The sequence below is a fragment of the Dendrobates tinctorius genome, unplaced genomic scaffold (assembly GCF_039654945.1).
Source record: "Dendrobates tinctorius isolate UK_male_01 unplaced genomic scaffold, ASM3965494v1 ptg000075l, whole genome shotgun sequence".
Lineage (NCBI taxonomy): Eukaryota > Metazoa > Chordata > Amphibia > Anura > Dendrobatidae > Dendrobates > Dendrobates tinctorius.
In genome coordinates this window covers 49,064,431-49,091,053 of record NW_027361743.1, presented here as the reverse complement: position 1 = coordinate 49,091,053, position 26,623 = coordinate 49,064,431, and the positions used below count along the sequence as shown (strand labels likewise).

Sequence of the window (26,623 nt, the reverse complement as noted above, 5' to 3'; positions counted from 1 at the left end):
TAAAAAAAACGTATTTTTTCCACAAACATGATCAATTAGTCCCCATTTTTTTTATTTTCCCAAGGGTAACAGGAGAAATTGAACCCCAAAAGTTGTTGTCCAATTTGTCCTGCGTACGCTGACACCGCATATGTGGGAGAAAACTACTGTATGGACACACGTCGGGGCTCGGAGGGGAAGCAGTGACGTTTTGGAATGCAGACTTTGATGGAATGGTCTGCGGGTGTCATGTGCGTTTGGAGAGTCCCTGATGTACCTAAACTATTGAAACTCCCCACAAGTGACCCCATTTTGGACACTAGACCCCCCACGGAACTTATGTAGATGTGTGGTGAGCACTTGGAACCCCCAAGTGCTTCACAGAAGTTTATAACGCTCGGACGTGAAAATAAAAAAATCATTTTTTTCCACAAATGATATTTTTGCCCCCAATTTTTTATTTTCCTAAGGGTAACAGGAGAAATTGGACCCCAAAAATTGTTTTGCAATTTGTCCTGAGTAGGCTGATACCCCATACTTGGGGGTGAAACACTGTTTGGGCGCAAGGCAGAGCTTGGAAGGGAAGGAGCACCATTTTTTTCAACTCAGAATTGGCTGGAATTGAAATCAGACGCCATGTTGCATTTGGAGAGCCCCTGATGTGCCCAAACAGTGGAAACCCCCAATTCTAACTCCAACCCAAACCCCAACACACCCTTAACCCTAATCTCAGCCCTAACCCTAACCCTAACCCTAATGGAAAAATGGAAATACATTTTTTTTATTTTATTATTTTTCCCTAAGGGGGTGATAACGGGGGGTTTGATTTACTATTTATGGCGGTTTTTATATTAGGCAGCTGTCGCACGCTAAAAGACGCTGTTTATTGTAAAAATAGTTTTTGCATCACCACATATTGAGAGATATAATTTTTCCGTATTTTGACCCACCGAGTCATGTGAGGTCTTATTTTTTGTGGGACGAGTTGACGTTTTTATTGGTACCATTTTCGGGCACGTGACTTTTTTGATCGCTTTTTATTCCGATTTTTGGGACGCAGAATGAACAAAAACCAGCGTTTCATGAATTTCTTTTGGGGGGGTGCGTTTACACCGTTCCGCGTGCGGTAAAATTGATAAAGCGGTTTTATTCTTCGGGTCAGTACGGTTACAGCGATACCTCATTTAGGTCTTTTTTTATGTTTTGTTGGTTTTATGCAATGAAAACTATTTTATATAAAAAATAATTATTTTTGCATCGCTTTATTCTCCGAGCTATAACTTTTTTATTTTTTCGCTGATGATGCTGTGTGGTGGCTCGTTTTTTGCGGGACAAGATGACGTTTTCAGCGGTACCATGGATATTTATATGCGTCTTTGATCGCGCGTTATTACACTTTTTGTTTGGCGGTATGATAATAAATCATTATTTTTTGCTTCGTTTTTTATTTTTTAAGGGGTTCGCTAAAGGGGTTAACTAATGGGACAGTTTTATAGGGCGGGTCGTTACGGACGCGGCGATACCCAATATGTGTACTTTTATTTTTTTTTTTTTTTTATTTCCAAAAAATGGATTTATTTGGGGGAATATATATTTTTTTTTTTCTATTTGGTGATTTTTTTAAAATTATTTTAACTTTTTTTTATTTTTTTTTTAACTTTATTAAATAGTCCCAGGTGGGACATCACTGTCCTGTGACAGATCGCTGATCTGTCACATCACAGATCACTGTGACAGATCAGCGATCTGTCACAGGCAGTGCAGAAGGCTTCCTCACGCCTGCGCTTTGCAGGCACTGAGGAAGCCAGCTTCCTGCAGGCCCCCGTCGCCATCTTGGATTCGGGGGCCAGCAGGAAAGGAGCCCCCCGCAGCAGCGCTGCACATTGCGCTGCCATGGGGGGCTCAGGGAAGCACGGAAGGAGCCCCCTCCCTGCCGATGCTTCCCTTTAACCCCCGGTACACCGCGATCATGTTTGATCGCGGTGTGCAAGGGGTTAACGTGTCGGGGGCGGTCCGTGACCGCCCCTGACACATTGTGCCGGGTGTCAGCTGTGATAATCAGCAGACACCCGGTCGCGATCAGCGGCGCTCACCACGTGGGCGCTGCTGATCGCGGTAGACGTACTATCCCGTCCATGGGCATAGGGGCCCGGGTCCCATGGACGGGATAGTACGTCGGATGTCAGGAAGGGGTTAAACCAGACAAATGGTTAGTTTGGCTACCTTTAACATTTCGTCATATCAACCATCACTTGGATGCAGCAAAATGGAAAGAAAACATTCTATCACAATTATATATTCTTTACTTAATCAGAATGGAAGAAAGACCCTGTGTTGGCAAATAGACAATTCTCTTAAAAGGGAATCTGTCACCCCTTCTTTCGACTATGGGCTGCCGGCACCGACATCAGGGGCTTATCGACAGCATTCTGTAATGCTGTAGATAAGCCCCCATGTAACCTGAAAGAGAAGAAAAAGGAGTTATATTATACTCACCGGGGGGCGGTCTGGTCTTGGTCCGATAGATGTTGCAGTCCGGCGCCTCCCATCTTCTAACGGTGACGTCCTCTTCTTCCCTTCCTGTCGTGGCTCCGGCCCAGGCGCACTGCTCTGCCCTAATGAGGGCAGAGCAGAATACTGCAGTGCGCAGGCGCCAGATCTATCCCGACGCCTGTGCACTGCAGGACTCTACTCTGCCCTCTAGGGCAGAGCAGTGCGCCTGCGCCGGAACCACGACAGGCAGCAAAGAAGAGGACATCACCGTTAGAAGATGGGAGGCGCCGGACCGGACAGCGACACCCATCGGACTGAACCCCCCCGGGAGAGTATAATCTAACTCATTTTTCTTATCTTTCAAGTTACATTGGGGGCTTATCTACAGTATTACAAATTGCTGTAGATAAGCCCCTGATGTCGGTGCAGGCAGCTCATAGTCCAAAAAAAGGGTGACAGATTCTCTTTAAGAGTCTGAGTATTAAAATTAACAATCTCGGGAACAGGGCACACAAGGGTCAATGGATTAAAAGTGAATATCTGTGACTACTGCTGCATGTACGGTCTATAAGAATGGTGGTAGTTGAAAAGGCAATACTTCATCCCCACGGGAGACTACGGCTCCCTCAAATTCCATGAAGGTCTCTGCAGCCAGACACACAGTGATCTTACATTTTTCATCCTGTTGATTGCTAACATATATTTATGGGACAATCCCTTTAAGCTGCTATACATTAGTTTTGCTGCAGAAGTTTAATATTACATGACAATCACTGAAATAAATAGGCATGTGATGGATAATGGCGACGAGTCAATGATTGCTGAAATTACTCATTGTAGCAGCTTATACAAACTTCTTAAAAAACAATGGCACAAATATAAAAAAAATCTTTATGTTCACATATTACTACAGAATTTTTACAGATGTCCGCTAATCTAGCAAAAAGATAAAGTGAAAATTTCAGACAAAGTTTTTCCTAATTTATTTTGGCCATCAGACTGCACCCTTTATCACCTTCACACCCTTGGACGTACCCAGTATTCTCTCACCTCCGCGATTGGTACTGACGCATCTGGAATAAATACCAGCTAATCCCTTCAGTGAACACTGTAGTAAAAATTAAAAACCAGAGCAAAAAATACTTTTTCATCATACTGCAGAATTAAAAGTGGAATAAAATGTGATCAAAAAGACAAATGTAAATAAAATGGTGTCGCGGAAAAAGTCATTTTGTCCCGCAAAAAACAAGCGATCATACAGCTCCATCAGTGTAAAAATAAAAGCTATAGCTCTCAGAATAAAGCGAAGCAAAATAATAATTAGTGTGTAAAAGCGGCAAAACATAAAAAAAGATATAAATGAAGTATCGCTTTAATCATACTGACTCGAAGATTAAAGCTGCCTTGTCAATTTTACCACACACGGTACGGTATAAAAAATTGCTGCTTTTTTCTTCATTCTGCATCTTAAAATTTGAAATAGAAAGCAATTAAAAAACTTTGTGGCCTGGAAGATGGTACCAATAGAAACGTTAACTCTTCCAGCAAAAAACAAGCCCTTGTGTGACTCTTTCAGCAGAAATATGGAAAACGTACAGCTCTCAAAATATAGAAAAACCTTGTTTGCTTTTTTAGATGAAAACCCCAATGTAAGTGCTCAACATAGACCTCCAGATAATTGTGATCCAAAATGTTATGTAAACATGCATGGAGAGCCTGTGTGTTGTGACTGTAACTCAGCCACGACACGTGCAGCTCCGGTACTGATCAGCAGATCAGCCAGCGTGCTCCAGGTATCCGGGTCCCCTCTGCAGCTTATTCGGTAAGCGATATAGCTGGCGAATAAGAGGGAACCCGAACAAATTCACTCAACTCTACTCAGAATTGAGAACTGTAAAATTTGGCCTGGTCAAAAAGGTGAAAACAGGCTTGGGTGATAAAGGAGTTAAATATTGACTAAACCTTTAATAAATAATATATATATATATATATATATATCTAGATATATATATATAAATATATACACACACACCCTTTTTTTCCTTAATTGCCAGCAAATTGGTGGTCCCCGAAATCCCCCATCAATCACTCAAACCCCCCCCCCACTTCTCCCTGGAGAGTTTCGCAGCTCAGGCAACTGGAGAGCACAACTCCTGCCTGACCGCATACACAGACGGAGTATGGATTTAATATGTATGATCTTGTTGCTTAAGATATGTACCACTTTGTTGGGTTTTTTTTTTTGAGCGACTGGTGGGGGTCTCAGGTCATAAGCCCTATCGATCTGCTTGCAATTAATCGGGCACATAGGTCCCTGGCCACCAGTAATGTAGTAGGGGGAAGACCTTTGTAGGGCAGAGCCAGGATTTGTAACAACGGTACAGCAATCGATTTCAGCTACAATGCCTGCCACCATCTCCCATGGATCTTATATTGCAGGGAATCTGTGAAAACTATCCCCAGCCCCATAGCGTTTATATGGTCATATTTCTCTTAGAAAGATAAATCAAGCCACCTGACTGCACAGCAGACTTGATCTAGAGCGGTGATTGAGCATGTCAGTCCTATAGTCCCTACAGGGAGCTGAAATATGTATTGTTTTTAAAGGGGAATCACCCAGCGCTCCTATTAATATGCAGAAAAATCACAAGATAAGAAAACATTAAAAAAGAAATTTCTACAACTTATACAAACACTAAACTACCACGTAGAAGCAGTTGAATAATATTTAATCTATAACATGAACATTTTTTAGAACATTTATTTCTTAGAAAAAATAAGCAATTGCTTGCTGTATGGTGGATTCTTGAATGAAGCCTTGGTCATATTTTAGTTGATCATATTTGGGCTTTATTGCAGTTCGGTAGCATCTCTTTGTAGGCAGCGGTTATTGGGCACGTACAGAAGTCTATAGGGCTGCACAAAGCTTTGATTTCATAAGAGGGCAATAAAAACCCCCAGTATTAGAGATCATTTCCTGCAGACTTGTCTATAGCCGAGACTCTCTCTGTGTAATACAATGCTGTGTGGAGGGACAGTCATAGGGATTATTAGACATCTGGCTCTCTAGTGCCACCTATGACATTCTCTACACCAGCTTGGAGCTTTGCACATGGAGAAACTTTCACCCACAGACCTCTGTCAGCCAACCAGTAGCCTATTCTGCAACGAGGGTCATGAACATGTGGCAAAATTCATCGTAGTGTCGGTATTGACTGGTGGTTACCTCCAATTGGTGAAACTAGAGAGCAAGCAGTTTTCCTCTTATACGGGGGCCAATTTACATATCTTTTTTCACCCCCCAGAAGGCACCTTTTGACCTGTAAGACTTCCTATATTTGGCAATCCCACCAGGAGAGACTTTCTGGAGGTCCAGAGGGTTACGTATCATAGGCAACACGATGAAGGGGTCCAAAATCGCTGAGAATTAATCATATCGTTAAAGGGGTGAGTTACTACTATGATATTGACGACCAACACTTAAGAGTAAGCTATAAGATATCAGATCGGTGGGGATCAAACATTTGGCACCCCCAAAAACCAGCTGTTACCATTTCTACATCTACACAGCATATGGAGAAGAACCCGAAAAGCTCCATCACATTGTTTTGTGACCGCTACTATTGACCAGAAATGACCACTAAACATTGTGACAGATCTTTGCCTTTTCATACCAAACACAGTTTACATCTGGCCTGTGCTGGTAAGAGCAGATCGGCGGGGGTGTCGGTGTACCACCAATCTGAACCTCTCCTGAAGATAGGTCATCAGTATCAGGTTGGTGGGAGACATCAATATCATGGTAGTGGACAAGCCCTTATATATATTTGCTTTACAATTAACTCCATGTACAAGATAAGTGTTAAAAAAAACAGCAATTCTTTTACATAGTGCTACACATTATAATAAAATATACACTGTGAACTCCGTTCTTCAAAAGTGGCGGACTATATTGATAAGATTTGCAAAAGCAGAATGGTTTTATAGACATGACAGGCAATAATTAAACCTTACAAATCTTTACTCTTCAAAGTCACTTTCATTTTAAAGGGAAATTGACCATACTGAATTAAATCTTAAAACCGACTTAAAATTCAGAGTCTGATCTTTTCTTTAAGCCTGGAATAAATTAGATACTTTTTTGTTTGTTTGCAAAATAAATTTGTATAGTAAGATGTCCGAATATTAACAGCTGCCCACTCGGTCTCTGGGAATGAGTCTAAGTTCTGATCCGTGTTTAAGGAATACATTTCCTAGAAAGAAAAAATAAAGGACAAAAATGAGAATTGAAAGATCCTTCATGACTATAGAATTCTAGCCCTTTAATAATGAATAATTCATAAAAGAAACCACAAAGTACTTTTTAAGAAGCTCAATTTTCCTCCATGCAACAAGGGTGACATTAGAAAGTGTATTGTAAGTGGCTACAAAAAACAAGATTAAAAATGCTACTAAAAGGAACCGTATAATTGAGCAAAAAGTAACACAAATTTTGGACAAGATTTCTGCATTAAAGGGGTTTTCGCATCGATATAAGTGCAGAATGTTTGCACCCATTCAATATAAACCTTTATTGACAACAGTTTCTAGAAATGAGGCGTCGATCAGTGAGTCTATTACATGACCAGTTCAGATTTGTCTCCCCTATATGCAGCGTCGGACTGGCCCACCGGAGAACCGGTGGATTCTCCGGTGGGCCCTGGCATCTGGTGGGCCCTGGCACCTGCTGGCATACAGGGCCAGCAGTTGCCTAGGGCCCCCGCTGCTCCAGGGGCCCCCAGCCAGTGGTGTGTCGCACACCATGCAGCTGCTATGGGGGCCCCTGCCAGCGGAGCAGCAGCGGGTGTCAGGAGGCAGGAGCCCCTGTCCCCGCTGCTAAAGAGAAATGAATATTCACTGCGAAGCAGTGAATATCATTTCAGGTCTCCACCCCCAGAGGCCCCGCCCCCAGCCCAGTAAGCTGCTCTGCAGACTACAGCTGTAAATCAGGGCCGGCGCCGCCCTCAGTCCTCTCTGCTCCTGGCTCACAGCCAGTGGGCGATGACGTCACTACATCGCGCACCCGCTGTGTGTCTGGCAGAGGGGGCAGCTCCTGACACTGAAGCCGGAATCAGCGTGGGAGCGAGGAGGAGAGGTGAGTATTGTGTTTTGTTTTTTTTGTTTATATCTCTCTCTATTTGTCTCTCTCTATCTATCTATCTAGCTCTATATATCTCTCTCTCTCTCTTATATCTATCTTTCTATCTCTATTATCTATATCTATCTATTTCTATCGCTCTATCTTTATATCTATCTTTATATCTCTACATCTATCTCTATATCTATCTATCTATCTCTATATCTTTCTATATATCTCTATATCTATCTATTATGTCTATCTATATCTATCTATATCTATCTATCTCTATATCTATTATCTATCTAGCTACCATCTATATCTATCTATCTATATCTATATATATATATATCTCTATCTAATATCTATATCTATCTATCTCTATACCTATCTATTTATCTATCCGTTATCTATCTCTATATCTTTTCTCTGTATCTATCTATCTCTATATCTATATCTCTCGCTATCTATCGCTCTATCTCTATATCTATCTTTATATCTATATCTCTATATCTATATCTATTTCTCTCTATATCTATCTATAGATCTCTATCTATCTATCTCTATATCCATCTCTCTGTATATCTATCTATCGCTCTATCTCTATATCTATCTTTCTCTATCTATTTATCTCTATATCTTTTCTCTGTATCTATCTCTCTCTATATCTATATCTATCTCTATATCTATTATCTCTATATCTATATCTATTTCTTTCTATATCTCTCTCTATATCTATCTATTTATCTCTACATCTATCTCTCTGTATATCTATCTATCTTTCTATCTCTATATCTATCTCTATATCTATCTTTCTCTATCTATCTCTATCTATTATCTATATCTATCGCTCTATCTCTATATCTATCTTTCTATCTCTACATCTATCTCTATATCTATCTTTCTATCTATCTCTATATCTATCTATATCTATATATTATGTCTATCTATCTATCTCTATTATCTATATCTACCTATCTCTATATCTTTCTATCTTACTCTATCTCTATATCTATCTGTTATCTCTATATTTATTATCTATCTATCTCTATCTATTATCTATATCTATCTCTCTATCTATTTATCGATCTCTGTATCTATCTCTCTCTATATCTATCTCTCTCTCTATCTACCGCTCTCTCTATCTCTATCTATATCTCTCTATATCTATTATCTCTATATCTATCTACCTATCTATCTCTATATCTATCTCTATATCTCTCTCTCTATAGCTATCTATATATTATCTCTATATCTATATATTATCTCTATATCTATCTATCTATCTCTATATCCATATCTATCTATCTCTATATCTATCTTTCTATCTAACACTATATCTCTATATCTATCTCTATATCTCATTATCTATCTATCTCTATCTATCTATTGATCTATCCATCTATCTCTATATCTATCTCTATATCTATCTATTATATCTATCTATTATCTCTATTATCTATATCTATCTATCCATCTATCTAGCTATCTCTATCTATCTCTATATCTCTCTCTATATCTATCTATCTTTCTAACTCTATACCTATCTCTATACATATCTCTATATCTAGCTATTATCTCTATATCTATCTCTATATCTATCTTTCTATATCTATCTGTCTCTATATCTATCTCTGTATCTATCTATCTCTATATATATCTCTATATCTATTTTTATTTATAGCCATCTATCTATATATATTTATCTCTATATCTATCTATATATGTCTATATTATTATTATATCTGTATATCTCTATCTATTATCTATCTCTATCTATTATCTATCTCTATCTATCTATCTCTATATCTTTCTATCTATAGCTATCTATCTCTATATCTATCTATCCATTATCTATTTTCTATCTATCTCTATATCTATCTACCTATCGATCTATCTATATCTATCTTTATATCTATCTATATCTATCTTTATATCTATCTCTATCTATCTCTATCTATCCATTATCTACTTTCTATCCATTATCTACTATCTATCTCTATATCTATCTATTTCTACATCTATCTTTCTATCTATATCTATCTAACTCTATATCTATATATCTATATAGCATTATACCCTATGAGGGGGCAGCATTATACCCTATGAGGGGGCAGCATTATACCCTATGAGGGGGTGCATTATTCCCTTTGAGGGGGCAGCATTATACCCTATGAGGAGGCAGCATCATACCCTATGAGGAGGGCAGCATTATTCCCTATGAGGGGGGCAGCATTATTCCCTATGAGGGGGGCAGCATTATTCCCTATGAGGGGGGCAGTATTATACCCTATGAGGGGGCAGCATTATACCCTATGAGGGGGCAGCATTATTCCCTATGAGGTGGTGCATTATTCCCTATGAGGGGGTGCAGTATTATACCCTATGAGGGGGGCAGTATTATACCCTATGAGGGGGTGCATTATTCCCTATGAGGGGGGGCAGCATTATACCCTATGAGGGGGGCAGTATTATACCCTATGAGGGGGTGCATTATACCCTATGAGGGGGTGCATTATACCTTATGAGGGGGGCAGCATTATACCCTATGAGGGGGGCAGTATTATATTCTATGAGATGGCTGCATTATACTATGTGAGGGGGCTACCCCAACTCCTGCTACATAATTAAGACATGTACAACCTTATATTATACCCGGATATAAGTGTGTTTTACCGCATAATTGGTGGTCTGGTATTTAACTCTATGCAGCTACATAGTGGGCCCCAAGAATGATTTTCTCTGGTGGGCCCAAGGTGTTCCAGTCCGACGCTGCCTATATGTAAACATTAATGATTCCAACACAATGAGAGCATGAGATCTTAAAAATGGCTAGAAAAAAAAAAATCCAAATTTTCACCTATCAAAGGGGTATGATTGTTAGAAAAGTGAGGGTCCCACCAATCACTACAATTTATGTCACTGGTTCATCAGTGAAAGCAACAGTGGAGTGGCTGTTCAAGCTTCCATGATAGTCACATTCATTGTTATGGCACTTGGCTAAACTACTTCATCACCACATTACTTTGTATTGATGTTCTAAAATGTCAGTGCAGTCTTAGGCTGTGTGCACACGCTGCGGATTAGGTGCGGATTCATCCGCGCGGATTTTGTAAAATCCGCAGGTGAAACCGCAGGTCAAAAGACCTGCGGTTTTACCTGCGGATTGCTCTGTGGTTTTGCCCTGCGGTTTATCATCTCCTCAATAGAGGAGATGGCAAACCGCAGGAGAATCCGCAGAAAGAATTGACATGTCAATTCTTTCTGCCGATTGAAAACCGCAGATAATCCGCGCGGAAAATTCCGCACCGTCTGCACTGCGGTTTTTGATTCCCATAGGGAATCATGGTACTGTACACCGCAGCAGAAACTGCTGCGGGTCCGCAGCGGCCAAAACCGCTGCGGAACCGCAGCAAAATCCGCAGCGTGTGCACACAGCCTAAGCAGCTTGCCCAAGATCATGCAGCTGTGGGACGGAAGTTGGCTGTCAGACAAAGGCAGGCTTCCCAGAGAGAACATAACAGAGCTAAACCAGATCTTGTGTATACAAATTAGGAAGCGTTAGCACTGACTGTGCTTCCTCCTCTGGACCCAGAGAACATGTCATCACTGGGTGTATAGAGGGAGCAGGGGCTGCTGTGTGCTAGGAGACAGTCAGCTCTGCTATGTAGGCTGAAGGATGAAATTTTCCTGTAACTGGGGATAATGTACCAGTGCTAGGCTTGAGGGTATACAAGTTGGTGACTCTAGATTAAGCACCTGTTCACACTTAGTTTATACTTGGATGTGACAGTCAGTTTTTTGAAATTTGTATTCATTAACCTTCTGACTGAGCACTCCACCTCTTAGCCGCAGGCGTTTTTAATCACAGCAGTACCATCACCCCTACACAGAGATATAGATTTCAGTCTAAGGAGAGGATTTACATAGGTTCCCATACAGATGAAGAGTTTAGTCTAGGTGAGGATGGGCATTAGGTTAGGGTCCTGGAAAACGAGAAAGGCCTTAACGTGGCTTCCAGGTACACATAAATTGGCCATTTTATGCGCTAAGCTTTATGAATTTTTCATATTTCTAATGCAGTAATGCAATTAATTTTTCATGTTTGCATGCTATGCAAGCTGTGATTCCTTTTTGCTTGTGCTTTGCTATGTAGGCAAAAGAATGAAATGCCCCTGTAACTGAAGGTAATGTACCAGCCCCAGTTAGCTGCTGGGTGCTAGAAGACACAGTCAGCTTTGCTATGAATGCAAAAGGATGAAATTCCCCTGTAACTGGGGCTAATGTACCAGCCCCAGTTAAAGGGGAAATAGGCAAAAAAAAAAATGCTTTAGTATATTTAAATACAACCCTCTCTTAAGGTCTTTTAAGACCGTATGGATGCACACTGTGGAAAATAAATGAAAAAAAAAGAAAAGAAGTAAAAAAAAGAAAATCGAATAAATAACACTAAAAAAACTACCAGTCTGAATCACTTTTTCTAGATCCGCCCCCACTGGAAAAAAAAATCCAATAAATAATGTCTATTGAGAGGGGAATGCAATTTAAAATGTTTTCACTAGTTCCATGTGTTTGTAAAAAAATAAAAATGTGAAAAATGGCCAAGTATTTTCCTTTACATTTTCCTCCAATCAGAAAAAAATAGAAATTACATAAAAATGAAGACCCTTGTTTCGTGAAAAAAAGGGGACAAAAATGATTTGAATAACTGAACAAGAAAATCTTTTTAGCTGTTAAACACACAATAAAACATAAAAATGCACTGGTCTGAAAAGGAGCCAAAACATCCCGGACATGAACTGGTTAAAGTTAATCTCCCGCACAATAATTGCAGCGGTATTGTACATGAGCTTCCGACCACTTCATTCGACTTCTCCTTGCCCTAGTTAGGGGAGAATGAAGAACAAAGATCCCCCATTCTGGAAACAGCAGGGGTCCTAGAAACGGTACCCACACAGATCTAACAAGTAGCACCTTTATCCGATGTACAGGAGATAATTTTTGGACAATGGAATACCCCTTTAAGCCTTACTACTCTTTATATATTGAAGATGCATGAACTTATTTTGGTACTTTACAGAACAGAAAAGCACTCAGTTCAAGAACATTTAATGCTGGAGAGGGTCATTAAACAAGCAAATGACAGGTATATTAATTACACAGTAAGGGACCCCAATTAATTGGTTCACGCGTGTTGAAATTGCATCTTGATTTTCGTATGATGTGTGAAGCTCTTTGCCCACTGTTGCTACGATGCGCCCTGTTGCTGCTGGGACTAAATATTTAATGGCGATGTGGAAAAAACCCATCAGGATGAATTTTATATGACTCGGGATCAAAAGGTCTGAAATTAATTTCGAGACTTGCGTGAACGCAGAGAGAGTGTCGGCTGAAGTCAATTACTGTATCTTCCGACAAGCGAATCACAGGACATGTTTATTGTTGTTCAGGGAAACGGTAAAACACAGTCTGAAGCGTTCGCACTAATTTGTGGCAAATGTAAAGACAAGAAACTGCTAAAGCATCCGTCATGTAGATATAGAAAAGGGAATATTATACCATATGGAAATGAGAATAAAAATAGAAATAAAAGTATGTAACATGTTTAACAATAGGAGAAATTTATCTCTAATGTTTAATTTTTCACTAATTGCTAATTACTTAAAGAAGTTGTACCAAGTTATCCCTCTCCATAAAATTTGGGGAGAACTTATTGATCGCTGGAGATCTAACCACTAGGATGTACTGATCGGTGTTCTGAAAAGCACCATCTAAAAGGAGAGGTGGTCGCGCATGTGCACATCCATTCAATCACTTATAGCCGTTTCGAGTGTGAACCACGCTTCCTCTGACCCCTGGGCTGAGATGTAGCGGGCTTCACATGCAAAACGGCTGTCAGCCATTGTCGCCACTAGGGATGAGCGAATAGCTTCGGATAACTCCTTATCAGAATAGCTATAGCGCTTACCGAATAGCTGCATCGGAAACCCGTATATCTGGATTTCTTCCGATAATCAACTGATCGGCGCCGCAGCTGCATGTGTTATGGCTGTGTGACATCACAACACATGCATTGAGAGCCTGACTGTCACACAGCCGGGACACATGCAGCTGTGGCGTCGAACAGCTGGTTATCGGGAACATTCCACGTATCCGGGTTTCCGATGCAGTTGTTCGGTAAGCGCTATAACTATTCGGATAAGGAGTTACCCGAAGCTATAAGCTCATCCCTAGTCGCCACCACATTCTGTTTTATGGAACTGCAATAAAGGTAAATTTTAACGTGAGGTGGTGCTTGCCTCTTTGTTCTTCGCATTTCTATTCAATCCCTTTATGTTAGGAGGACTCTCAATGATAAATTGAACGCATTGTGCCCTGCAGCTGGGACCCCCAGAAAGCAGCTATAATTTGTGGGTGGGAGAGACACACAGCAAGTGTCCAATTACCTTGCAGAGTCACCACAGAGGAAATGAAGTATTACATGATCAACATTAAAGGAAACGTGTTAGGTTTGATAACGCCATTAACCTGCAGATACAGGGTTAATCTGCAGGTTAATAGTGTTATGAAGGTGCCCGGCTGCAGTACTGAAAGTGTAGCACCAAGAAAATTAACTTTATTCCTCCAGCGAGCTGTTGGCTTTCAGTCATGCCTGGCACAACTACAGTCACAGCAGTAAGAGCAGCAGCTGTAACCACACCTCAGCACTGACTGACAGCCAGAAATACAGTGCAGAGCCGGTTGTCAGTCAGTGCCTGGGCATGTTTACAGCCGCCATCCCTCATAGCTGTGAGCGGTGACTATAATTGCTCCGGGCATGACTAAAAGCTGGTGGTTAATTTTCTCCTGGGTGCCACACTTTCAGAAGTGGCCAGGCACCTCTATAACGTCATTAACCTGCAGATTAACCCTCCATCTGCAAGCTAATAGCTTTATCGGAGCGGACAGGATCCCCTTAAAGTGAACCTGTCAGCAGTTTAAGATATAAGATATGGCCTCTGCCTTTCAGGACTTATCTACAGCATTCTATAATGCTGTAGATAAGCCCCCGATCCGACCTGCAAGATAAGAAAAACTATACTATACTCACTCGGGGGGGGGCAGTCCGGTCCGATCGGTGTTGCAGGTCCGAGTCTGGCGCCTCCCATCTTCTTGCGATGCAGCCCTCCTGCTTGCTTCATCGCTCCCCAGCATTGCGCTCCTGCGCAGGCGTACTTCTCTGTCCTGTTGAGGGCTGAGTAAAGTACTGCAGTGCGCAGGTGCTGGGTCTCTCTGACTTTTCCCGGTGCCTGCACACTGCAGTACTTTGGCCTGCAGGAGCGCGATGCTGGGGAGCGCTGAAGTAAGCAGGAGGGCGGCATCGCAAGAAGATAGGAGGTGCCGGACAAAGACCTGCGACACCCATTAGACCGGACCACCTCCCCGGGTGAGTTTAATAAAATTTTTCTTATCTTTCAGGTCGGATCGGGGGCTTATCTACAGCATTATAGAATGCTGTAAATAAGCCCTGAAAGGCGGTGGCCGTATCTTATATCGGCCAAAACTACTGATAGGTTCCCTTTAAATCATTTGGTAATAGGTGCCACCATGTCTCTGTTCCACACTACTTCTGCATTCTGAGCACCCCTTTCTAGTAGTTTTAACAATCGTTATATATTTTCAAAATCAAGTTTCTTCTGCATTCTTGCTATGGTAATGTTTCAGGAATAGTGAACCGGGCATTGGTTTCCCTGGACTAGTCCCAAGCCCCATCTTGTAAGCAAACGTTTCCATGCACAATTTACCACATTTTCAAGAGTGAAGTCACATTAGGCTGTTAGCAACTCTGGGGTGATATTTTGTTTCCTTGAGCGCTCACAGTGCGCATTGAAGCTGGTGAGTGTACATCTTGCTTAATTGTGCACTTTGAGGAAGGCAGACTACCGGGCGCATGTATGCCACTGAAAAGAAAACAACGGTGATTGCAAGTTATGTAAATCGAGCAGAGAGGTGCAGGGTGGCTATTTTTGAAGGCAGCTGACAGGTTCCCTTTCCGGAAAGGAATTAGATTTGAAGCAGAATATATTCACTTCTAAACACAATTTATCATATTCTATGCACGGATTTCCGAAACGTGGATACAAATTTCGAACCCAGAGCTGCCCAGTTCTATCCAATGGCACTTACCAGCTGTCTGTGCTGGATTTAATCCTACTCCATCTGTAGAACAAAATCACACAAAGGAATTTAGAAATAAATGAATAGTAATCTGACTGATATGAAGAATCATACAACCACCAAACCCAGAAAATACAAAAGGAGATGAAATATTGAGTTCATATATTATACAAATTTTTACAGCTTGAACCAATGAATCTTGCCAGGGCACTCATGAAGTCTCAGAGCAATAATCCGATTGAAGGATTTCCTATCCCAAAAATGATGGCGTTTTACTTTGATAAAGTCCAGCCCCCCACTCATTTTAAGGAAGGGGCCGCAACGCTGGATAATAACTTTTCGCTGGCACAGTGGAACTCCTCATTCTAGGGATCTGCTAGGGTGAGATCAGCGAAACTCCCACCAATCAGAACATCTACTTTATGACTACATGACCCCGTTTAAACCGGAGTCCTTTACTAGGGCTCATTCAGACGACCGGTTTTTCTTTAACGAGTTCTGTGTTTTTCACAAATAGAACCTGTAACTTTTATAATCCATGAGTCTTTTCACACATCCGAGTATTTTTGATGACTTAATGGTCCGCAGAACATCATGGAGATCTGTCCAATTTTGACCAGGGTCCCGAATCAAACTCGCCAATGAGTCCGTGAAAAAAAAAATCAAACAGCATTAGAAAAACTGATGAAACTGACGGTAAAAACTGACACTGACCGAACTCTCATGACACTCAATCAAATCAAAATGATGAATCGCGGGTCGTCTTTTGAGGACGAGAAAATCACTGACATCTGAATGAGGCCTTAGAAAAAAGGATTAGCCATGAATAAGAAAAAAGGAAACTTTTTTTCAATCCTGGATGAATCCCTTACCTAGAACTTGCTTGATAGTAACTGACGGGCAATACACAATATTGTAATAAGGAAATATTAAGCCCACTTACCATTGGTTATGATGGCGCTGGTTTCTGCAGGGACCTTAAACTAAAGGAAAAGAAAGAACAGGGCATTTTACCCCCATTTATGACCAAGCTCCACAGTAAAAGTCAAGATACTTTTGCTTCTGTCTTTCCTAATTGGGATTTAATACAGGTAGGTAATTGCATGCCGTTCATGAATATGTGCAAATAAAACAATGTTTGTGTTTTCATTCATTGCTTGCTGTAATTATAGGGGCATTTCAGGTTTTGGAAATAAAATGTTTTACTTATTATATAGATGATCTCTTCATTCCGTGACATGTCTGTGGGAGGAAACACTGTACTTATTCTCAAAGTCAAAAAAACAACATCCCCGAGCATCTTTTCTTAGAACTAAGTTCAGCATTGTTCCGGTTACTCCTCATGTGAATGTATAAACTGACAACTGGGTGTAGCCATGTCCCTTCCCAATAGAGAGCCTCCTACACATTCAAACTGGAGAGAGAAGTGGTTTAATGGCATAAATGAGGTGCATTCCACCCTTAACAGCCTCCCATTGGCTACATATAACATGTTGGGGTGGTGTTGGGTTGTTTAAAGACAGACTGACTACTTCCATGTTCTTTAACACAATTGTTCTGTGTGCTTAGTATATCAGCAGGATGATGTGCTGCCGAGAAGGATGAATCATAAAACATGCTTAGAAATCATATCGGGCTATCAGCAGCCTGTGTAGATAGGCAGATCATTGGGAAGGAGCTTTCGCAGTGTATATGGACCAGAAAGGGAGCTGGTCAGGTCGAATAAGATGGTTAATCTGCAGGTTGATAGCGTTAAGAAGATGTCCCAGCTGTTGTACTGAAAGGGCGGCTTCTGGGAGAAAACTAACTTTATTCCTCTTAGAGCTGCCGGCTTTTAATTTGCAGCTATAGTCACTGCTCACAGCACCATAAGCTGCAGCTGTAAGCACGCCCCAGCACATTGACCGACAGCTCACTGTGCACTGCAGAGCTGGCTGTCAGTCAAAACAACAGGGTACGCTTATAGTCAGTGCTCACGGTGCTGTGAGTAGTGAGTGGACTGTGGCCGCTCACAGTACCTGTATGAATGAAAGCCAGTGGCACCAGGAGGAATAAAGTTCATTTTTCTTCAGGGAGCCGTGCTTTTAGTTTGGCGACCAGCACCTTTCTAAGTTAACACTACTTAGGCCGGTTTCACATTTCACATACCGGCGCATGACGCTGCATGCGTCCCCTATCTTTATCACTGGGGGCGCAGGCCGTGCGCAGTATGCGTTTGGCGGCGCATGCGTCCTTTTGACGGTGCGCCGACCAGCACCAAACGCAACCTGCTGCAGTTTGGTTGCGCTCGGCGCACCGTCAAAAGGATGCATGCGCCGCCAAACGCATGCTGCGCACGACCTGCACTCCCAGTGATAAAGATAGGGGACGCAGGACGCATGCAGAGTCATGCGCCTGTAGGCGGAGCTACCTGCGGAGGCGCGGCAGGGGGCGGGGCTTAGCGACGGCCGTGCGCAGGCCGTCGCTGCGCTCAAAAGCGCAAATGTGAAACCGGCCTAACCTGCAGATTAGCCCTATATCTGCATGTAAATAGCACTATCAGACCAGACTGGTTCCCTTTAAATCCATTGTCAAAGGAAATAGTAATACTTAAAATTTCATTTCATTCATACATTTCAAGGGGAACATCAGAAGATCGGCATAACACAATTCTAAGAAAACATTGTTATTTTATAGAGAATGCATGTAGTAAACAGAGCACCACTGCTTGTACTCAATGTACGCATCCTGTTACTGTCTATGCAATCCACAGGGGAACCCAAAAATTGTCCTGTCACATAGCGGACACACAGGTTCATGACTCGTTACCAGTAGTGATGAGGGAGCGTGCTCGGATAAGGTGTCATCTGAGCATGCGCGTATCCTAATAGATAGTCTTCAAGCACGCTGAAGACTATGTCCAAGCTGTCGTGGCACCATGTCTCGCGGCTGTTCGGCAACCGCAACACATGAAGGAATTGCCTGTTTGTTAGGGAAAGCCGCCTCTTACCTGTCGACGTCCGTGGTTCTTTTTGACTAACCGGCCAAAACGATGTCGTTGTACCGGGGCCAACTAATCAAAAGAGCTGTGGATGCTGGCAGGTAAGAGGTGGTTCTCATGGCTCACTGCAACGCTTGCGTGGAAAAATTGCAACTTGAAAGCCATGAAGAATGGATAAAAGATGCAAGATAGAAACCTGAATTTTGTTTTATTGTAGAACAATTAGGCTTTCACTGCGGAAACCAGACTAAAGAGGTTTTCTAAAAAAATTAACCAACAAATGCTGTGTGACAACCATTATTGGCAGCAGTCGAGGCCAGTCACGGTGGTCTCCAGAAAGTGACCCTATGACCAGGGCTGTGGAGTCGGAGTCGTGGAGTCGGAGTCGGAGTCTGTGCTCATTTTGGTGGAGTCGGAGTCGGTATAAAATGGACCGACTCCGACTCCTAAAATATATAATAAATTGGGTACAGTAATTCAATGCAGGATGTGCTGAATATTTATTCATAGGAGTTTGGGAAAGTTATGAAATGTCCTATAAATGGCTGTTATATTCCTGATCTAAGGCTACATTCACACACAGCGTTTTTCCTGTGTTTTTTGAGGATACGTTTTTCAGCTGCAAAAGTTGATCATCTTTTTAAAAAACTGCATCACCTGAAAGGTTTTTGAGCTCATAGATAATGTTCTCAATAGCAAAAGCAGATTAGAAATCTGCTCTATCCATCCATTTATCCATATCTGTCTATCCATATCGTATCTGTACCAAAAAGAATGAAAACCAGGTTGTACACCAATATATATTCTGTTCTATCTAAATATCTTGATTATTGGATCATAAAAATGATTAAATGTCTGAGGTTCACATTGTACTACAATAAATTTTTCACTTAAATATAAGCAATATGTGTGGGAGTCGGAGTCGTGGAGTCGGAGTTGGAGTCGGTGTAAGGGAAATTGAGGAGTCGGAGTCGCAGGTTTGGCTTACCGACTCCACAGCCCTGCCTATGAAGACAGTACAATAGCAGGTGATCTTTCGCTCTACATACAGATTAGCAGCCAGGTGAGATACCAACATCTAGCTGGTGACTAGTTACTGGCAGGGACGGGTAGGGGGAAGCCGGTCAGATTCTTCATGTCATCGTCACAATAAAGGTTTCTATGGAAACCTGCTCCGGCATTGACATTTTAATCAGCTGGTAAAAAGGAGCAGGAAACAATCTTTTCCAGCCGACTTCCCTCATTTACTTTGCCCATCTCATATAAGCACATTACGGAAGATTCACAAATGCAGCTAGAAATAATCCGCAAGTTGGAAAGCGCGATGGAAATGCAATGAAACAACGACTTCATCACTTTAATAGTTAAGGGAGGGAGAAGAAATGAATGTCAGTGCCACCAAAACGATCGATAGACGACCACAGAGGTCTCGGTATGCTGGGTTGGCACATGTAGTACCGAGAACTGGCGTTATATTAAAAGATTAGCTCTGTACTCACCTCCTCTGCTGCAAACTTCAGAACCGCCGTGAATGGCGTACTCTCCGGGACACACAGCCTGCCGATGAAATGTGACAACCTTAGGGAACGCTCATGGGTACAGCAAATCCGGATTAATATGATGCAAGTTTGCCACTCCACATTGCATTACAAGGATGGTTATCACTGTTCCACAAATAATGCCAAGCCATTTCTCAAGTGAAGAAACTGACGAAGGGGAGGCCCAGAACCATCAGCTTATCGCAGTGAGAGACATAGTTAGAAGAGTTGTCCACTACTCAGACAACACTTTTTCAGTGCCAATGTTTCCCCCTTGAGACATGATCACCTCCGATGCGGTTCGAGCACTGGCTCTCCTAATTGCCCGTCCTCCGGATGTTTTATTTGTCATTAAGAGGTGAAAGTGTAGCCAGCACTGATTGGCAGCAAGGATCACGTGACAATGTGATCTCTGAGACAGGGAGTGCCGACACTGCCAGAACGGCATCAGAGGGGAGTACAATTGTTATTATTTTACTGGGAGAAACATAGGTATTGACAAGGGGTTGTCCCAGGAATGAATGTCCCCTTTAAGTAAGAAAGTCTAATAAAATTGATAAAATCTGTATATTAACAGCACACGTAATCTTTCGTCATTTTGACCCTGTAACCCGACCTTCATTCTGTATTGTATTGCCTACATACTAGCCTCAATACAAATTCTATGAATGTGCACTGTCTGCCCCATGCATGTGCTGTGAAGCTGGGCATATTATTCTAGGCTCCACATGCTCAGAGAGCAGCAGTTATTAACAGGTTTCCCAGCCTGAACTGTAAAGCGAGCCGGCAGAAAGTGCGCAAGTGTAGCATTTATACAGAGAGTCATGAGCAGTTCAGCCCATCAATGAAACCACAGGGGGGTGTGAACAGCGACTCTGAAGCTTGACTGGTTTGGGATCCAGCATCTCCCATATGAAAAGAAGCAGATAAGCAAACTAAGTGTTAACCCAATAAAAGCGCCTTCTTGGAGAAATGCAGGGGTAGTTTAGTGTTACCATACCATGTAGGGAATACAGGCCGAAAGACAAAACCCTGGGGACAGCAGGGGGCCAAAATGATGGGATAGGTTGAAAAGAATTAGAAAAACACAGATGCTTTGTTTGAAAAAAAAAAAAAAAAAAGAGAGTGCCACCCCTGGCCATGGGTTGTACATGGTATTGCAGTTCAACTCTATTCACTTCAATACACCCAAGTGGCAATTCTAGACACCACCTATGGTCAGAAGTGGTGCTGTTTCTGGAAAAAAAAACATGTTTAAGCATGGATAAATTCTTTTGACTTGGCTCTTGTGACATTTGTTTTAGTAAGTACTTGTACTCTTCATTACATAACAATTCGAAGGTATCTTTTCTTACACCTACAGGTTGCGCTGTTGCTTGGTCATTCTTATAGAAAGTTATGAATAAATTGACATTTGGGCGTTACCTGTTGGGGGGTATCTCTGTAGACTGTGACACTGTCCAATGAGACCTTATTGGAACACACCTCTTTGACAAAGAGAATGCCAACACTCAGTTCTTAAGTAATTAAAACATTTCAAGGAGAAATAACAGTGGAACAGAGCAAGAAAGGATGCTCCAGAACTGCTATTTTATGGGGACAAGTAATTAAACTGAGCAGAAATGACCGGAGCAGTGATAGGTCCTCTTTAAAGGGAACCTGTCATCTTAAGTCCCAAACCGCAGGCAGCATGAATGCAGTCAGGTACATTTTATTATTATTCTCAAAAACGCACCTGCAGCGGCGCTGGAAAGAGCCGGCCAGAGGGGCAGCTGAACTAGTCTCATCTATGCTACTATATTCCCCGGGCATCTTTACAGTACATCTTTATTTTCTCTCAAATGTCATTATTTCACAGCAAAAAAAAAAAATACCAGCCTGCATTAATTCAGCCAGGCTCCGAATCATACTGCCTGCGGTTTGGGCGACATTTATCAGATGACAGTTTCCCGCTAATGGAAATTTATTGCTGTGACTGCCCCCCTGAATTTCCAGGACAGGCAGTCATTGTGCACCATGTTTGGAAACTCGCTGTCGTAACAAATATCTAGGTGCACCTAGACCTCTGAACTGGGTTGTTCCTCCAATATTCCTCCTGGAACGGTATGAAATAGGAATTGGCTGCTACCAGTCTCCTTCATCTCCCTCCACGCAGAAACATTGTGTTATCAGGACTGACTGTATGCAATCATGTAGGAAAAAACCTGACAAGGCGGAATTTCTGCAATACTTCTATAGCTTAGGATATAGGTTGTAAAGCTATGTAGAAATGGATGAGTGCAGACGTATATGTGACATGCTGAAACAGACAAGCGATGAAATTAAACAAGATTTGTTTCCCTTTAGTGCAGTGGTAGATGGTACAGGCACACTCCTACTCTCACACTTTAGTGCAGTGGTAGATGGTACAGGCACACTCCTACTCTCACACTTTAGTGCAGTGGTAGATGGTACAGGCACACTCCTACTCACACTTTAGTGCAGTGGTAGATGGTACAGGCACACTCCTACTCTCACACTTTAGTGCAGTGGTAGATGGTACAGGCACACTCCTACTCTCACACTTTAGTGCAGTGGTAGATGGTACAGGCACACTCCTACTCTCACACTTTAGTGCAGTGGTAGATGGCGCAGGCACACTCCTACTCTCACTTTAGTGCAGTGGTAGATGGTACAGGCACACTCCTACTCACACTTTAGTGCAGTGGTAGATGGTACAGGCACACTCCTACTCTCACACTTTAGTGCAGTGGTAGATGGTACAGGCACACTCCTACTCTCACACTTTAGTGCAGTGGTAGATGGTACAGGCACACTCCTACTCTCACACTTTAGTGCAGTGGTAGATGGTACAGGCACACTCCTACTCTCACACTTTAGCGCAGTGGTAGATGGCGCAGGCACACTCCTACTCTCACACTTTAGTGCAGTGGTAGATGGTACAGGCACACTCCTACTCACACTTTAGTGCAGTGGTAGATGGCGCAGGCACACTCCTACTCTCACACTTTAGTGCAGTGGTAGATGGTACAGGCACACTCCTACTCTCACACTTAGGCCATGTTCACATGTTCAGTTTCTATCAGTATTTTACATCAGTATCTGTAAGCCAAAATCAGGAGTGGATGAAAAATCCAGAAGTGGTGACGTGTTTCTATTATACTTTTCCTCTGATTGTTCCTCTCCTGGTTTTTGCTTACAAATACTGATGTAAAATACTGACCAAATACTGAGCGTGTGAACGTGGCCTTAGCAATGCCAATCCAATAATTCATCCAGGCATACTTCGACGCACTTTCGCCTTGACAGCTGCCTGGCTCAACACAGGAGTAATCTGCTTCACTCACTTCCGTATCGGGAGGTGAGCAGGTCTGGCGATGTCACATCTACAGATATCTGCCACGGGGAGAAACATAGGAGAATAAGGAGTACAATATAATAAAAAAAAAAAGTTTCAATTTTAATTAAAGTAGTTCATAACAATTAGAATATAACATGACACCTTTCAGGAAAACAACAAAACCCATGGAGGGACTACTCACAAATCCATCAATATTGCACATCCTGTGATGCTAAAAAGTGCAAGCGTGCCAATAGATGAGTTAAGGTAAAGAACCACATAGTGACATTCAGTAGAAAGGTAAATAGAAAGCCCAAACTAGGCAGGTTCTTACCCAGACAAGATGAGTAGAGCCCCTGGCCAGGTGGTAAAGCCCCAACACGCGTTTCGCATGCGTATGACGCCGCTTTCTAAAGGGGATGATGATCACATCCCAGGATGCATGGGATTTGTGCAATATTGATGGATTTGTGAGTAGTCTCTCCATGGGTCTTGTTGTTTCCTGAAAGGTGTCATGTTATCTTCTAATTGTTATGAACTACTTTAAGAAAAATTGAAACTTTTTTATTTTATTCACCGGTGTACTCCTTATTCTCCTATGCTTCTCCACTTTCTTGGAGTTGGTGTGGATCTTTATTGCGGCCAGACCACCATTGTGTGGTACTGCCCTGCATATAGCATGCAACTGAGGTTTTTGTTTGCAGATATCTGCCACACCCTGATGGCAGTCAACTACAGACGTGACTATATTTAGTTGAGCAAAGCCGAATTGCCCTATTAAGGGAACTTTTCTCGCTTAAACCTTTGGCTATGTACCGAGATGTCTGATCCACCACGGATTTCCTAAGGAAGTGCTGCAGATTTGCCCCCACAAAATATATGGTGAAATAAGCAGTATAAATTGACAACGGCATCATCAGTCAATTTACACTGCAGGCATTTTCCACAGCATGTGAGTCGCATTGTGTTACAGCCAAAATGTCGCTACAATAATATTTAATTTTCGGACAGGAAAATCTGCAGCGTATACACTAGTTATTACTACACAAAAAGGTCCTTGACAACCCCAAGTAAGTTAGTCCACTCTGAGCAACTTATATTACATAATCACATACTTCAAAAATAAACTACCCATTTGTTTTTTGAAGAAAAAGGAGTGAGACATATTTAATATAAAAATAAAAATCTAAATCTTTATTAATCCATCCATTTAAATATTAAAATAAGAAAGGTTTAGGAACAGAAAGAGAGGGACAATGGGTCTAAGATAATTTATGCCACCTGGTAAGTGCCATGTTCAAAAAATGGTTCTATGAGTTCTGATTCATATGCACATAACCATGGAGCAAATTTAAAGCAAAGCGACACATTCACCATTTAAAGATCTATATCAGATTAACATTAGTTAGGTATCCCAATGCCTTAAAATATGTTATACAAAGAAAAAAATTTTTTGAATAATTTTCATTGCACCATCGCACATTATTAGATGCCCGTTTTACTGTGCATTAAAATCCATGTAAAGTATCATTATATTATTCAGACTCATATGAAACCAATATATCTCCCTTGTGAACAAACACATAGACGCTCCCATGACGATGAAGCTGGGCGAAACGTGCGCGTCGGGGCAGAGGGACTGGGTTTTCCTTCACAGTCATTTAGCCACCAGGATCCAGGTAATGTGTCCGTGATCATTAATCCCCCTATGTTTTGGGAGCGTCTATGTGTTTGTTCACAAGGGAGATATATTGGTTTCATATGAGTCTGAATAATATAATTATCATTATATTATTCAGACTCATATGAAACCAATATATCTCCCTTGTGAACAAACACATAGACGCTCCCAAAACATAGGGGGATTAATGATCACGGACACATTACCTGGATCCTGGTGGCTAAATGACTGTGAAGGAAAACCCAGTCCCTCTGCCCCGACGCGCACGTTTCGCCCAGCTTCATCGTCATGGGAGCGTCTATGTGTTTGTTCACAAGGGAGATATATTGGTTTCATATGAGTCTGAATAATATAATGATACTTTACATGGATTTTAATGCACAGTAAAACAGGCATCTAATAATGTGCGATGGTGCAATGAAAATTATTCCAAAAAATTTTTTCTTTGTATAACATATTTTAAGGCATTGGGATACCTAACTAATGTTAATCTGATATAGATCTTTAAATGGTGAATGTGTCGCTTTGCTTTAAATTTGCTCCATGGTTACTGTGCATATGAATCAGAACTCATAGAACCATTTTTTGAACATGGCACTTACCAGGTGGCATAAATTATCTTAGACCCATTGTCCCTTTCTGTTCCTAAACCTTTCTTATTTTAATATTTAAATGGATGGATTAATAAAGATTTAGATTTTTATTTTTATATTAAATATGTCTCACTCCTTTTTCTTCAAAAAACAAATGGGTAGTTTATTTTTGAAGTATGTGATTATGTAAAGCGTATACACTAGCCAGCTTCAGACATCAGACTTCATAGCAGCTCCGATTACTCCTGCATTTACATTTAAGGTCCACGCACGCAGGACGCTTCCTCTGCAGCAGCCAAAAAAACCCACAGTGCCAAGATTAGAACCAAATAGTAGAAAACTTTGCTGGGAAAATGCTGCTATTTCCTTCTGATTTCAATGTCGCATCACATAAGGCAATGGTAAAAATCTACAGTAATAAACTGAAAGACTGAGAACGGCAAATATTCAACGTCAATCAGATTTTGGTGCAGATATTTTTATCCGCAGTTCAGGGATAAGATTTTACTAAATATTTAGGAAGGTCTAAAGGACAAATGTGCTGTGTATATAACCTAAGGACATTTTTACAAATTAAAGGGAATCTGTCGGATGAACCCTCCTAAGCCGTCTATATGGGCATGCTAGTCATAGGAAGCTGAATAAAATGATATCTTGATATCTGCGATCTGATCGATTATCCTTTTATTTCTAAACAATGTTTCCGGTGATTCCTTTGTATCTCCATTCATACTGCACCCACACAC

At 41.6% G+C, this 26,623-nt stretch overlaps 1 protein-coding gene and 1 long non-coding RNA gene across 3 annotated transcripts in view; one reads left to right on the top strand and one right to left on the bottom strand.

Moving 5' to 3' along the window:
• Positions 1–26,623, top strand: part of LOC141096553 (uncharacterized) — a 70,520-nt gene that overhangs the window by 21,295 nt on the left and 22,602 nt on the right. The gene's annotated exons all lie outside the window — the stretch shown is intronic.
• Positions 1–26,623, bottom strand: part of UFM1 (ubiquitin fold modifier 1) — a 63,764-nt gene that overhangs the window by 16,348 nt on the left and 20,793 nt on the right. Inside the window, exons 3-6 of one of the 2 annotated variants that reach the window (XM_073583259.1) lie at positions 20,225–20,282; positions 16,689–16,728; positions 15,755–15,787; positions 5,185–6,725 (exon numbers count right to left, since the gene is read on the bottom strand). In XM_073583259.1, the coding sequence (XP_073439360.1) occupies positions 6,658–6,725; positions 15,755–15,787; positions 16,689–16,728; positions 20,225–20,282 (199 nt within the window). In that variant the 3' untranslated portion in view covers positions 5,185–6,657. Of the gene's footprint in view, positions 1–5,184; positions 6,726–15,754; positions 15,788–16,688; positions 16,729–20,224; positions 20,283–26,623 lie in introns of those variants that run through there. The other variant, XM_073583260.1, reaches the window with a different exon arrangement.